This window comes from Tenrec ecaudatus, chromosome 1, assembly GCF_050624435.1.
Source record: "Tenrec ecaudatus isolate mTenEca1 chromosome 1, mTenEca1.hap1, whole genome shotgun sequence".
Classification (NCBI taxonomy): domain Eukaryota; kingdom Metazoa; phylum Chordata; class Mammalia; order Afrosoricida; family Tenrecidae; genus Tenrec; species Tenrec ecaudatus.
Genome location: NC_134530.1, coordinates 141,856,258 through 141,872,351, shown reverse-complemented (window position 1 = coordinate 141,872,351; position 16,094 = coordinate 141,856,258). Strand labels below are relative to the sequence as shown.

The following is a 16,094-nucleotide window of genomic DNA, read 5'->3' as shown; positions in this document are numbered from 1 at the left end:
ACTCCACACAGAGCACAGCTCAGCACTGCACCACCGGTGGCTCACACCGGTCCCCTTTGGGTTTTCAGGCAGGGGTACGAAAGATGCTTCCTTAAATAAAATAAATGACCTCTTAGTTTAAAAAAAAACACCAAACAAACAAAATAATGACAACAGGAACAGAAATGTCAACTCTTAACACTTCGATGATACCTAGCCATGTCCTTGCAAAATTAGTAGGTTCTCCCCAATGAGCCTACTTTGTAGATCCCACACAAAGAATTCTGTCAGTTCTTGGGTGTCGATTTCTTAAATGTGAACCGAGAACATGGGGTAATCAGACATTTCTAGAAAGCCTTGAACTACAGACCAAACAAAATAAATGAGAAAGAGAAACCTGAGGAAAGCAGAGAGTTTCTGTTTCCTTGAGAGAACAGAAAAAAATTAATTATACGTATATATGTATATACACACTCATAATTTTTATCCTCAGAAATGAGAAAATTTCAATCTCATACATTTCAGTCACATCCATTGAAATGACCTGGATGGTTTTCTTATAAAAGGTAGTAATCAGAATAAAACAATTAAATAAAGCTGAGTAAATCTCCCAGAAAGTCAAAGACAATGAGAAAGGGAATGAGAATGTAAAGACTGGAAGTTAGGCAGCTGACATAAGATGTAAAACATCCAAATTACAGGAACCCTAGAAAGAGAAAACAGGACAGTCATTAGCATATCTGTATAGGAACCTTAGAGTGGAAAGACGGTGGCTCTGAATTAAAGCTCCCAGGACGAAATGGAAGTACAATGCCCAGGACATGGTGACGAGGCACATTCTCATGAAGTTTCCAATATAGAGAATGCAGGGAACATCTTAAAATTACCAAAAAGAAAAATATTAGGTCAGATAAGAAGAGAAAATCTGGAATTGGAAATTAGAATAGAAAGGAAGCGTGCTTTAGTATTTCAGAGGAAAAATAATTTGTCATCTAGAATTCTATACCCAGTCCCCAAGGCTGGATTGTTAGGGTAAAACTAAGACATCTTCGTATAGTGAGTCATACAGAGTTGCATCAATTTTATCATTCTACATGAAGCTGAAGGATGAACTTATAGACCAGGAAAGCAGGAGCTACGGAATCCAGGAAATGGGAGGGGACGTAGGAAAATCAACGAGCAGTCAGTTCTAGACCAAGAAGAACTCCCCAGGCTTTGGAAGTAAATTGCGTCTGTTAGATCGTGGGGGTGGAGGGAGAGCCGGTGGAGAAATGCCGCAGAGAAAGAACTGAACTGGGCAGCTCACGTGGCATTGGGAAATTGCACGGTGGGGTTTTAATAATTCACTTGGAATCTTTGGGGAAGTTTTGCATAGGTACAAAAGTGCACGAACAAACAAATATATGAGAGGATTAACTTTGGCTGTCAGACATTCTTTGAATGTGATAGCATGCCTGCAGAAAGCCGGATGATGGCTTGCCTTTGTCGAGGTTACAGAAAGAACAGGGCAAGAGCGGCACTATGAAAAAATGAACACTGGCTGAGGAATGTTTATTTTCTCTCTGCTATATAAAATTTATAATAAAAATTATAGTGAAGTCACACAACTTAGAAACATAAGGAGAATTCAGTGCATTTATGAAAGTGGAATTAAAAGTGAAAAATAAAGATTTTAAACCTTTTCCTCAATATAAACTCCACCAAATTCAAACACTTTAGAAGTGAGAGTAGCAGCTATTTAGTCCATCCCGACATGACTGAAAGTCCTGGGAATTTTACTGTGTTGATGTAGTCTTTTTCACTGTATTAACTGGGGAGAAGTAGATGTCCTTCACAGGGTTTTCTGAGATCAGGAAACAAAAAGAAGTCAGAAGGAGCCAAATCAGAACTGAAAATGGGATGCCCAGTGATTTCCTTGGAAACTCTCACAAAACTGCCCTCTTTGATGAGAGGAATGAACCAGAGTGTTGCCACAGTGAAGAAGAGTCCTGATGAAGCTTTCTTTGCCTAAAAGCCTTGGCTAAAGTTCTCAAACTATTCTCATATAAATTATTAGTATGTGACCATCAAGAGAGTCAACATGCAAAATGCCCTGATCTTTTAAAAAAAAATATGTTTCCGTGAGCTTTGCTTTTAACTACTTTTCTTTGGGCCATGACCATGACATTGATTGTGTTTTGTCTTCCGGGTCATACCGGTAAAATCATGTTTCATTTCCTATGACAACTCTTATAGGAAATGCTTCAGGATATGGATCTCATTTGTTTAAAATTTCCATAAAATTTCCATATGCCCCTGGTCTGGTGCAGTAGTGTTGGCACCCATTGAGAAGAAAGTTTGCTCAGCTTTAATTTTTCAATAAGAAATGTGTTAGCTGAACCAGTCAAGGTGTTGATCTTGAAAATGTTTTAGGGTTTATGGATTTAGCAATATATCTGCCTTTAATTGCTGCTTCTTTTCAATCAGGGCACGCACACACACGCACACGCACACACAACTAACTGCCATGGTGTTGGTTCAGACTTATAGGGACCGCATAAGGCAGGGTAGAACGGCCCCTGTGGGTTTCTGAGACTGTTTCTATCAGCTGTCTTTCAAAGGAATTCATGAATTAATACTCAGAAGTTTATCTGATTTATCCTAGACTGTTCATTCATAATTGGAGTAGAGAGCCTGGGGCACAGACAAGATTAAGTATTTCAGGTTGATGTGAATGGTATGCTACTGGGGACTTTGTTTTTAACATCCTCATATTTTCCATAAAACATGTTTTTCTTTGTAAACTGTGGATTTCTTTGGAGCATTTTCCCCAGAAACTTTTCAGAATATACCAAGAATTTCACCACTCTTGCACCCAAGCTTCTCCATGACTTGCTGTTTCGTCCTGCTTCAATTGTACAGGATTCACGTTTCGCTAATGGCACCTGCTTAGTGCCTCCGACGACCGTGAATCCTTGTCAGGCATGTTACGTTAAACCAACGGGCACCGAGTCAGTTCTGAATCATGGCCGTGCAAGTTTATTTTCATGCAAAAAAATTGAAATTTTTAAATTTAAGTATTAGTTTTCCATTATACACATTTTTAAGCTTTGATTCCTTTCCATATGCAAGTAGAAATCAGGAAAACCACAAGTCAAGTACTTGACATGGGGCTCAGTGTGAAAAGCCGGTTTAGGTGGAGTACCACAGTTTGTCCCATTACTGTAGCCCGAGTGGGTTTGTAGACTGCGGTTATGTGTATATTTGTGAAAATTCACTTCGGTACAAGAAGCTATATGCAAACTGTGATTAGTCCCATGAAGAGATAAACGGATGCTGTAGTGGGATAAGGAGATGGAGCCTGCAGAGTGGAGGACGACATGCTCTAGTGGAGACGATGAGACAAGAATCTCAACGCTCAAACGATGGGGAGGAAGGCAGATTGCTGGAGTAAGTGTTTTCCAGGCGCGTGCCATCTCTGAGAAGCCTCCAAGAACCAAAAGACTTGGTTTGTTTGGGGTCTTGAGAGAAGGCAGGAAGGTGACCAGTGAAGAAGGGAGCCGTGAGGGGTAAAACTAGGAGATCGAGGGTCAGGTGATGTGCTGTCCTTACTGCTCATGAGTTTCCATAGCTCCTTTGAGCCGAGGTACCATCTATATAAACTACCTTTGCTTCCTATATTCTGGGTGGAAACCTAAAAGACACTCCCTCAACACAGTTGTGCTGCGAGCCTATCATGTCTATTATAAATCAATGTTTAATGTAAATTAGCGATGGGTATTTATACCGAATCACACAAGTTTATATATGAATCAGAAGTTGCTGAAGATCAATTCATGAATATCTCTGAAAGACCACTGAGATTAACATGAGGACATTTGTCCCAGTTTGCATTGCCCAGAAAAGGCTGATGTAATTCAGTCTATACGTGATACAAAGTGTCATTAGGAACATATGATCATAGAGTTTGAGTTTTCGTTGTTGTTATTGTCATAGAGTGTAGCTATGTTGAAGGCCAACAGTCTAGGGAGAAATGAATTTTGGTTTTAAAAAGTGATCTTCCTATGCAAATATAAATGTGGCTTACTACTAGAATTTTCCTAAGAAAATTGATTGTCAAAATTGTCAAGTTTAAGAATTAATCTTATACTCCAAAATAATTACCTTAAAGTAATTTAAATAATGACTGGAATTTTCTTTTAAAGATGCTCAAACGAGATTTTATTTGATAGTATACATAGAAAGGATTAAAATTTAGGAGAGGTCTGTGCGAGAGTTACAAGGCAGCTCTTCGTCCAACTCTTTCTTGTCCCTAAGCTCCCCACAACTCTGCGTCTAATCTAATGCTTATCAGCCCCTCTCTTTGGGCATTTGTTTCATAAATATTTACTGAGTGCTTACTATGCATTAGGTACTATTTGTTTGACTTATGTTAAATATGTAGAGCATTTTAGCTTGAAATACTAATTTTTTATATTACTTTAATATTTGGAAGCAATGCAATTAATTATTATGGAAGCTAAGACAACTCAGATCTGCCACTAAATTAAAATTGTGACATCCCTATTTCAAAGTCTGTTTTCTCTTTTGAATACATCTTTCAAGTGTTCTGTGTCATTGTTTTTTACAGGTACGCTGGAGCAATGGAAAGGTTGCAGGCAGAGACCGAACTTATTAATAGGGTAAATAGTACTTACCTTGTGAGGCACAGGACCAAAGAGTCAGGAGAATATGCAATTAGCATTAAGTAAGTAGGACACGTAATTTTACAGAAATAGATTTCCTGTTTTCATAATTGCATAGACCATCTGACATGTATGACACTGAAGTTGAAAGCCAAGGTTCTAATTGCAGCCGAAATAATGCCTCCATCCAGACAGTTCATTAATACTTGAAAATATCTGTTAGAAAAACAGTAATAAGTGTTATAGGCTGCTAATTGGCATATTAGGTTTCTTTCATAACATTGTGCTTTGGTGATGTGATGTGTGTGTTTATTTCTAATTCATTCTAAGAATATATATTACTAGATTGTATTTTGTTGTGTTTCGCGACATTCGCAAAGTGAATTTACTAAACAAAAGGGGAATAAAGATTATCTTAGATCCTCTTCCACTCTACTCTTCACCTCAAATATTGGTGGCATCTTCAACCAATCTAGTAAATATATTTTGTTAATTAGCTGTCACGGGTGTATTGGCATAGGTATATATTTTGTCTTCAGAATTAATTCCTACAATGGTATTGGGGCATGCCCTCTAGTAGTTATTGATTTCTACTGATTAAAAACACATTTATATTCATAAGTTATTCATCGCCCACAGGCATAATAATGAAGCAAAGCACATCAAGATTGTAACCAGAGATGGCTTTTTTCACATCGCAGAAAATAGAAAATTTAAAAGTTTAATGGTAAGCATTGATTAGTTCCTTTCAATGGGTGATCCATATTCTTTCCCCTGTTATTAGAAAGGTCAGTGTTAAGTCCATACTTTCTTGGAGTGTTTGGAAAGGTATTTAAAGGAAGCCACGCTGTAATGTGCAGCCGAAGTCTGACCAATCTAATCTTCAGAACTCTAGTGGAGTTGTATATTGCATAATTATAAATTTTACTGTAAATGAAGTTTGTGCAATTTAGATCATCTTGCAGTCTGCACTATTTGTGATTCTTAGTAAAAGCAGTACGGGTGTTCCTCAACCACGGTGCCGTCGGCCTTCTGCTCTGGGTGAGAGGTTGCTGCGCTCGATGACGCAGCAAGTTGTAGCCTGCCGTCCCCCCGTCTCATTGCTCAGGCAGACCGGGAGCTTACATCATGATCTGAAATGTTTGAAGGAGCAAAACACCCCACACGGAGACTATTTTTAGATGTAAAATGCAATATAAAGTCAAGTCTCAGTGCTTTTTGCATGCCCTGCTATTTTAAATTCCCCGTACTACAATTCTCCTTCACTACCTTGGATAATTAAACATTAGCAATGTAACTTCTTTTTAATGATGCCGTCGTTGATATTTCCTTGGAAATTTTTATAGAAATAGAAATGGTGTACTGTTGCCGCATCATTGCATGAAAGCAAAAAGGACTTGATTAACTCTCCTGCTTTTCTTAAAAAGGATACCTTTTCAATAATTATATTTCCATCTAGCCCTACCTTGTATCCAGCACATAAACAATGTCTATATGTCATTGCGTATGCACTGCTGACAATAATACAAAAGTTCAAGTTCCTTAAAAGTGGTCTCAAATCTTTGTGTCTCAGAGTTTCTTGGGATAATGGAGATTTGGGACCCAGGACATAAGATGCATTTGTAGCAGTCAGCGAAGCATGTTGGGTAACATTTGGAAGGGACCACTCACTGGCTGAACCACCAGTGAAACGCTCTATACTGCCCCCGTTCAGAAAGCATCGCACAGCATCCTCAGATATTGACGGTAAAGGTAAACGTGAGTGTGAGAGCCACACACACGAGGCCAAGCGGATACTTGGATCAAAACAGTTAGATGTGCTTCCCGACAAGGGACCATGTTCTAAGGAGGTAAAAAAGCAAGGTAAAAAGAGAAAACGCTGTATGGATGGTGATATCACATTACCTTTTCACACACTGATGCCAGGCAGGCAAGGAGGTGCCCTGGAACCTGGAAGTTGTCCAATTGGTAAGCGAGAACCAGGCACCCTCTCTACTGGAGGTGACGTGCATGCTGTTGGTACTAGCAGGCTGTGCACAGAGAGAACTGGACCCGAGGAGACTCTTCATGACACGAGAAGGTGGGAGGCTCGTGGCGAGTGGATGCACAAATAATGAATGACAGATGCAGCAGCTACATGAGAAGATCACGCCCGGGGGTCCCCGCAGCTCTGCAGGAAGCGTCAGCTTGAGCCTTCACCTGCAGAACTTCCCTGGATGTAATGAGGCTGCTGCCCAGTGATGTCGTTGATATGGGCCTTTAAAGAATGCTGCAGGGCCAAAGAGGAGCAGTCTCGCCGGCTTAGAGAGGAACAAAACGAACTCTCATCAGAGGAGACAGACTGGCTCCAAGAATGAAAGGAAGAGACTCGGGATGGGGCTCATCAATGCAGCTTGTGTCACCTGGGTCAGCTCAAGAAAGTTCTTTGGAAACTAAGGTTTTATGTAGAAAACCCCCTTAATGCCGCATTGACCTGGAATCGTGGGCAGAGATCCTTGAATTCCTGTTTACATACTGAGCTGTGATTGTAGGAAAAGCAGCAGAGACCCAGAATTTGCGTACTTTGTACCAGGGAGTAGCAAAAGTTTCTGCAAGGATGTTCTTGAAAAGGAATTGAAAGTGCTTGTCACAATACTGAACTAAGTTACCTAAAATCACAGAAATGCCACTGTTCGAGACATGTACATGTATTCCTTCCCTCTGTTTCTGGGAACATTGCCTAAGGAAGCACGTGGCACCGTGGTCACTGGATGAGAGTATGAATTAACAGCCAAAGTAGAAGGCATCTATTGTGTAAAATGGTGGGTAAAGATGAGGAATTAAAAATCTCAATGTCAGATGGATGCTTTTCTTGGATTTGACAAATTACCATAAAAATTGCTTAGGAAGAAGCATTGGACTCATTTGAATTGGAATCTGCCTTCCCACATTACTCTTGTGTGTCTTGAATCCCGTGTGTCAGTAATGTGACATTTCTGTTTTGGGAGCATTCGAAGGGGCTTGAGTGCTGTAAGGAAGCTTTTTGTGGAGGTTCGGTGTCCCCAAATCAGTTCCAACTCACAGGGACCCACATATGTACAACAGAATGAAACGTCCTGCACCGTCACCCCACTACTACATTTGAGCCGTTTTTGGAGCCCCTGCGTCTAGTCTGTGTTGTTGTGCATCGTCCTCTTTTTCACTGACCTTCTGTTTTTCCAAGTATGATGCGTTTCCCCCGGGGCCGGTCCCTCCCGAGAAGCGATTCAAAGAAAGTTCAACAAAGTCTTCCAACCTCCTCACTTCTAAGGAGCATTCTGACTGTACTCCTCCCAAGAAAGATGTGTTTACTCTTCTGGCAGTCCGTGGTATATTTAATATTCTTTACCAACACCATTATTGAAAGGCATTTATTATTCAGTCTTGGCCAGCTTTTCCATGTTTATTAGGCAATTGGAAGTACCATGCTTGGGTCAGGTGCATCTCAGTCCTTGTCTTGGTGTGAGTTCTGTAGAGAAGTCAAACCAGTGAATCATAGATAGATAGATAGATAGATAGATAGATAGATAGATAGATAGATAGATAGATAGATAGAGAAATTTATCAAGAAAATGGCTAACGCAGTAGTAGAAGTGAGCAATGCCAGGCAGGTCTGGGCAGGTTTCGAAACTATAGGCCAGATGTTAAGTTGGAAACTTCTCTTATCTTGCATAATTTCAGGAGCCGATAAAACCAAAATTAGTAGAAAGACAATAGGCTGGTGGCTACAGAGGCAAATGAATCCAAGGCCAATCCATGGCAGCCCTCTGATCACTCCCAGAATTTGTAGACCATACAACAGGTCTGTGGCTCAAGCCTAAAGAACCAGAAGTTGATGAGCCAGATGCAGGATGCAGACCTGAGAAGAAGCAAGCCAGCAAGCATCTCACAGCATCCACTGCTATTGGAAGCAGGCCACACATGAAGGCAATGCCCTTTAGATTGATCACATCAGGGCTATGATCTGAGGAAAGAGCTTGCATCCCACCCGCATCTTTTTACAGCCCATCTACCGACAGCAGATCCCATCATGGAGGGGATCATGTTTTGTCAGGTCCCGTCAGAGGGAATTCCTGGGTCTTAACATCGAAACCAAGAAGAATCCTAACCGAAGACAGATAATCTAACTCTCGCATTCCTCAAGAGGACATCTTTGCTTTTGAACACTTGAACCCGGTCTTTGGCAGACGTGCCCATTGCAACACGGAACTAAAATTAGTTTGATTTCATGGCTGCTGCTTTCATGGTGGTGGTTGTCGATCAAAGTAAAACTAAATCCTTAATAGCTTTAATCATTTCTCCATGTACATTGGTGCTGCTTCCCAGACTGATTGTCAGTATTTTTCTTTTCATGAGGTTTCATTATCACCCATACCGAAGAAATTAGAACATTAGTAACAACCTCTCTTCCCAGAACCTCACAGTAGTGCTGCCCTTGAACCTGTGCTACGAAGTACCACGTGGTGGGCGGTTGATCAGAAATGGCTGGTTCTTGGGACGGAGAGTGGCAGTTACGAGGCGCCCTTGGCTCGCTCTTGCAGGGTGGAGAGGCCTCTGGACATCCGGATCAAAGGCGCTCCAGCTGTGCTTTTTCCTGTTGGTGTCGAACACCATTGTTCTCATTATAAGTCCAATCTGTGGGTTCAAGTTGTTGCTTCTCAATATCTTCCCATCTTTGGTTTGAAAGTTGCATTGTTCTGTGAAACTCTCTAGGGCCTGGTTCTAAATTTTAATTTGGGAAAGGATGCAAACTGCGAACAAACTACAGACGGTGCATTAAACGTAGCAGTTTCTCCTAGAGAAGACCGGCCTGAGAGGGGTATGGCCTAACATTCCCCACCCCCTGGGTTTCAGTGGATCAGTGAATCAAAATCTTCGTTTTTCTTCATCATTAAATGGAAATTCTAACTGAATTTCCGCATCCAGATTACAAGGCATTAATTTTGTTCTAATTCTCATGTATGCCAGACAGTCCATGTCCAAATGCTGCTTATAAACCATCTCCATTGCCTGTTTCCTTGGTAATTGGAATGACTGGCTCTCTCTCATTATTTTTCAGAGAGACTTGAATTGTTGACACTGCTGTGTCAGTGTGAGATAAGGGAAGCTTAGCGATTTCTTTTGTTTAGAGTCTTATTATTTACTTGTAGTACCTGAAGGTCAATGACTGCTAAAGCAGGGGCGGATTAGACTGAAATACAGAAAGCATAAAGGCATGAATTGGAAAAGACCCAAGGTGGTACTCACTATTTAATTCTGTCCAACTCAAAACATGTAGGAAGATTTGCCTTCATAAAATGGAAAAATGAAACTGAAATATCTTCTATGCTTAGTGAGATGACAAAGAGTGTTTTGTAGCTTACTGGACCACATGACCTCAGGGCCTTGGGAAAAGTCATTTTGCTCATTTTTCAATTTGAGGGTGAGTGAGTATTAAATGCCTGCCAAGTCCTTTTCCAGTATGAGAATTCTGTGGTGTCTAGACAACTTCACAAAACCTGTAATTTACAATATAATTTGTGAGAGCCTTATTATAAAAGTGCATTGAAGTCCAAAGTTATTAGCCTGTAATTCCTTTCAGGTTGATTTTAATATGTTTGCTAAAGAAAAGCCCAACCTAACTCATAGTCATTGAGTCGATTCCAACTCATAGTGACTCTGTAGGACAGAGTAAAACTGCCCTGACTGGGTTTCGAGGATCTCTCTCATAAGCCTCATCTTTCTCCTGCAAGGTGACTGATGGTTTCAAACTGCTGACCTTACAGTTAGCAGTCCAATGTATAACCTCCTACACCACCAGGGATGCGAAAGAAAAGGACTAAGTTTATGTACTATACATAGCAAGAAAAAGAGTTAATTATTCTATGACAGTGCATCTCAACCTGTGGGTCGCAACCCCTTTGGGGGTCCAGTGACCCTTTCACAGGGGTTGTTCGATTCACAACAGTAGCAAAATTACAGTTATGAAGTAACAACAAAAATAATTTTACAGGTGGGGGGTCACCACAACATGAGGAACTGTCTGAAAGGGTCGCGACATCAGGAATGTTGGGAACCACTGTCGATGGCATCGTTTGCATCAATAACGCATGCACATGCACATTTCTTTCACAGGCCTTATACAATTTCACCATACATTTCTGTAATTCAGTGTTAATGTTAGTGTGTAGGTAGAATTTAATTCCCTGCCTTTCCAAATCATGTTAAAAATACCCATAATACAAATAACACATTCTGACCATTGAAGCCATCTTGAAGATCCTCATGGAAACTTCTCTTTAGTAGTTTGTCTCCCCCATGGTCACATTTTTGAATCTTGGTCAGATTCCATAGCCCTTTTTTCCATCAAGGATTTTCATGATCTGGGCTTCAGGACAGAAGGAATTTAAAATAAAAGTTGGAGGTAAAATACATACAGACCTAACATCTTGTGTCTAAGAAAACAAAGTTCCCAGTACATCATTGTCAGTTGGAAAATGCTCCTTTCTTTTGGCCTCTTTTGTATGTGTGCATGTGTGCATTCGCATTAACAGGAGATTATGCTTCAGTCTCCATGGTCGGCAATTCAAAACTACCATCAGCTCCTCAAGAGAAAGACTGGGCTTTCTACCCCCATAGAGAGTGTAGTCTCAGAAACACACAGAGGGCCCCTGTGAGTCAGCATTAACTCAATGGCAATGAGTTTGGTTTGGTTAAGGAGCTATGGCAGTCCAATGGGCTCAGCATTGTGCTGCTCATGAAAAGGGTGACGGGTTGAACACCCCACTCCCACCTGCAGGAGAAAGAAGAGGCAGCCTGCCACCGTGGCAACACTATGGAGCAGTTCTATTCTGCCCTATAGGTTCATGGGGTTGGAATGGACTCCATGGAGTGGGGTATCATGTGTAGTTAAGTCAAACTGTGGAGACGGATACCAGCTCCATCAGTGCCTTGCCAAATTGTTTAACATAACTGGGACAGGAGTATTACTGAGGATAAGGTCGAGCTCATATGCATTGGCTTGTGTAAAGATTAAATGAGATAACTATATATAATATATATAAGGACCTGGCACATGAAATGATGGTAGCTTTTAGGGTTACTCCCATGTACCAGCCACTTCCAGTCCACTTTGTAAATTCTCTGTAGTCCTCTGTGAAATGATTTATCATCTCCATTTTGCGAGGATGAGGCTCGAAATGCATTGAACAATGTTATCCAATCTTCCTTCAAACCATGCTATTTTCATTTTGTGAGTGAGGTTTTTTATCACGTCTGTGTCTGTTGGTGGCCTTACTGCTCTACCTGAAACAAACCGTACCTCCCTTCTTGGCTAGACTTCAGTGTCAGCCACGCACTCTCCACCATGAAACCTTCCCCAAACCTTCTCTCTCCTGCTGAGGAACCGCCAAGACCCCTAGCTTCCTACAAGGGCAAGAAGTCCTAGAGGGCAGGAGACATCTCTTCATAAACCTTCGTGGCCCTTGGAACTGCTAACACAGTGCATCCCATAGGTCATCCCAAATTTGCTCATAACTTAAAAATAAATTGTTGATAGCTCTCCTGTCCTTCTTTGGGGTGATTTCTTTGGTCTTGCTTGGTTTTGGAAACCTTTGGAAAATGAATGGAGATTCTGAGCTGAGAGCAGCATGATCTTCAGAGGGAATTTGTTGTTTTCACAATGTCCCTCTTCGTTTTTAAGTAGTACTGTAACAGAAGCGCTGAATAACTAGATTAAAAGTGATTTTGCTTTCAATTTCATTTGAAATATTTCTGTGAAAAAATTGCATTTTTAGTCATAAATTAGTTCTTATCCAGTTTGTTTAAAGTCGAAAGATTCCTGTTTGCACGGGATCCACAAAACCAACACCTCAAAAGAGATTTTCTGCAATTTTAGTCTGAAAGCTGGCGAGTGGTTATTGCATGAGGCTTAGATGTATTAAAGAGAAATTATTTATCAGAGAAAATTGGAAAGAACAGCACTCTTGAGCTCTGTGAGTGGAGGTGAGGGACAGACTTTGGATCAGGCACTACCGCTGCATCATCAATCAGAAGTGGCATCAGGTAGCATTGCGGTTTATCGACTTTGGTTTACCTTGGAAAAGTACATGTAGGATCAAGTTTGTTTTTCCGCCATTTTGAAGGAAAATGCAGGAAACTAGAAATTGCTATAGGTTCAGCAAACAGCTGTTCTCTTTGTTCGTGTTTAGAAAAGCAAGTCGGGTGTAAATAAGAACAATAATTACTACTTTGAAATTGAGGTTTGGTCTGGTTTCTTTTCTTCTGCCACTTTCTGATTGGAGACTAGCAGGATGTTTTATACCATGAATCACAATAGGCTAGGCGGCAACTCCCAGTGTAAGGGGACTCAGGAACAAGGACAGTTACTGGGACAGTGTCATGTGTACCCCCCCCCCCCCGGCCACACAGCATGGAAAGACTGTCCTCTACTGCCTCATCCACATCCTTGTGGAGAACTTTACAAGTAAACGGGTTGCTCTTAAGCGCGCTTTTAATTATATGTGGATGTGCTTATTTGTAGGAGAATAAAAGTATCGCTGACAAAATAACCTCTTTTCCTGTTCCCGTGAAGGAACTTGTGGAGTACTACAAACATCATTCTCTTAAAGAAGGGTTCAGGACCTTAGACACCACTCTGCAATTTCCATACAAGGAGCCAGAACACTCGACTGGACAGAGGGGTAATAGAGCCAGCAATAACTGTGAGTATTGGCATTTAAAATACAATTTTGCTGTCTCTTAAGGGCTGGAGGCACAGTAACATTGAACATCTTCATTCCAGATTTTGAAATAAAACAAATTAATATGGTAATACATTTAGCAGGAATATTTTTCCCCTTTCTGAAGCTGAGTAGAATCAGATGGACCAGCAGGTTTATGAACATATCTAGTTATATTTCTTTGTGCCAAGTTGAAAATCATGTTTGTGCTCATAAACCCCTCAGAAATGTGAAGGATACATTAATTGGCTAGCTTTGTACTTTCCACTGACTTCCACCTTAGCGAGACTCTTTCTAACTGACCAGTACTGTTCGTGGCCGCCGCGCTGTCTGAGGGGTAGCATCTGAGCATGACTGGGACACAGCTCTTCCGTCTGCCTGGTGTTTCCAGTCTGCTGATGAGGCCATTTCCGTGACTGCTGTAGGAATTTTGAGATGACGACATGCATGTTTCCCCTGATGTCAGTCAGCTTTTCGCCAGCCCTTTCTAACTTTGCGCAGCAGCCACCTTCGCGCTGCGTGAACACGTGCTCCAAAGAGGTGCGCGCACCAAAGCCCGTCATAACTTGACTGCAAGCGCGTGGCAGGAACTTCTTGCCCATCGTCTCTAAATGCCAGCAAGACTTCCTGAAGGGGACCTTCGGGTAAAGGGGACATTACGGTGAAAAGGCTGTGAAGGAAAGGTGATTTCATTCCCTTTTCTTTAAACATGTTTTTTCTTTCATTAAAAATACTATTGGTGGGTGGAAATGAAGACAATTTATTAGTAGTATCTTTAAGCTTAAAAAATGAAATATTTAGAGGTTTGGGGAAAAAGTGTAAATATAAATTTAACACTACCCGCTTCCCCCGCCCCCAAATAAAAGGCAGAAACTGAAAACAAAATAATAATCAAGACACCAGCAATATCAATAAAATGTTATACACTTACAACTTACAAGTCATTTATCACATCAGTTGGCAGGTGTTTCAGTGTTTTGTTTATTTGTTTTCTTAAAAGCCTAATAGTTGCTCAGGGACCCTGGGGGCACAGTGGCTAAGTCCTCAGCTGCTAACAACAAGGTCAGTGGTTCAAGCCCCCAGCTGCTACCTGGGGCAAAGATGTGTCTGTCTGTTTCCCTGAAGACAGCCAGCCTTGGAAGCCCGATGGGACAGTTCTCCTCTGCCCTAAGGGGTCACTCGGACTTGGAGTGGACTCAACAGCAGTGTGTTTGTGGTGGGCAGAGCTGTTCTCCCCATAGGGGTTAGGGACACACGCCCCAGCCAGTCCAGTGAGAGCATCAAGAACACCTGGCAGGTGGAGCACTGAAACGTATGCGTCTATTTGTAGCCCGGTATTACCCAACTCCATTCAGTTCTTCCACAGGCCATAATTTTAGTTCATCCAAGAGTGAATGCCCCCCCAAAAAAACCCTCCAAAACAAATAAAATAACAAGAACTCATTTTTCTATAATTTTTGTAAAAGTCTTCCAACGTTACCTCCTCGTTCCTTGCATGGAATGCATAAAGTTCCATGGCTTTTACTGGGCAGGAGAGAACAATATATAACAAAGCTTGCCAAAATGGTCAGTTACACTGAGCGTTCCGTTGTAGTAGTTCACTTAGTTCTCGGAAACCAAGGAAGGGAGTGGGAAGGAGGACCAGGAGAGCAGATGTGCCACGTTAGAGAGGATCCCAGCCGCCTTCCCCTTTCACTGCGGAGGATCCCAGCCGCCTTCCCCTTTCACTGCGGCGTCTGCTTCCAGACCCGCTGTCTCAAAGCCTGGCATGTGCAAGGCACTCGAAGACTGTTGTTGTCTATTGATAAATGAAGTTGGCAAATTTAAAATGTTGTCTCTAGTGTGTAATGAAGTATTTAATGCTCAAAGTCATCTGGACACTAATAAGGGAATTGCAAGTTTTTTGCATTAAAACTGGTATTGGTGCTGTTCAGCATAGCCAATAGAATGAGGCTGAACATCTGTGCTAGCTGCTGGCAACTTTTTAAAGAATCTAATGATCTTATCAGTTGAGACATCCTGCCCAGCCTTTTAAGAGACTATGGCATCTTCAGTCATGTCACAAAAACCCTCCAGTCGTTGAGAAGGAAAAGTAAAGCATTCATTTAAATTTTAATGTTCGTTATAGTCTAGGTTTTTTATTCTTTTTCATTATTTACTTACTCAACAAAAATGTATGAAATACTTGATACAAAACAAGGAAAGACCTGTTCTGGGGGCTAGGATATAACAGTCATAAGACTAGCCCCTCCCCTTATGGAGCTTGAGTTCATATGTGCTAATGGTTAATGCCCTTGGCTGCCAATCAAATGGCTAGTTGTTCAAATCCACCCAGGCTCCCTTTGTCTATTAAAAAGTAGAAACTAGTCGTTCAACACCATATAGAGTATGGTTTTATGCAAGAACACATTAGGCTGTCATGAGTCAGAGTGGTTGATTTGTGGAGCTTATATCTGAGTGGGAAAACCGTGGCAGGTCTGGGTTGGGGAGCTTGATATCTTCCCATTTGTTGGTCAGGAAAGATAGCGTCATAGAGTGACCTAGAGGAAGTGACAGAAGGGAGTCACTGCCATCACTGTGTAATGATTGACATGCCAAGATGGTTCTGTCAATGCCCTTCTCACAAAAAGAGAACAAACTCACGCATTTGCGTCTGTTTCCAAGGCAGCAGCTCTCTCCAGGAGCAGAGAGCCTTGTATTTCTGGTGGGAATG

General features: G+C 41.4%; 1 protein-coding gene across 1 annotated transcript in view; it reads left to right on the top strand.

The window, feature by feature from the left end:
• The window catches only part of VAV3 (vav guanine nucleotide exchange factor 3), a 405,543-nt gene that overhangs the window by 368,308 nt on the left and 21,141 nt on the right, over window positions 1–16,094 (top strand). Inside the window, exons 23-25 of the mRNA XM_075558833.1 lie at window positions 4,589–4,705; window positions 5,283–5,370; window positions 13,234–13,363. Coding sequence (XP_075414948.1) covers window positions 4,589–4,705; window positions 5,283–5,370; window positions 13,234–13,363 — 335 coding nt within the window. The remainder of the gene's footprint in view (window positions 1–4,588; window positions 4,706–5,282; window positions 5,371–13,233; window positions 13,364–16,094) is intronic.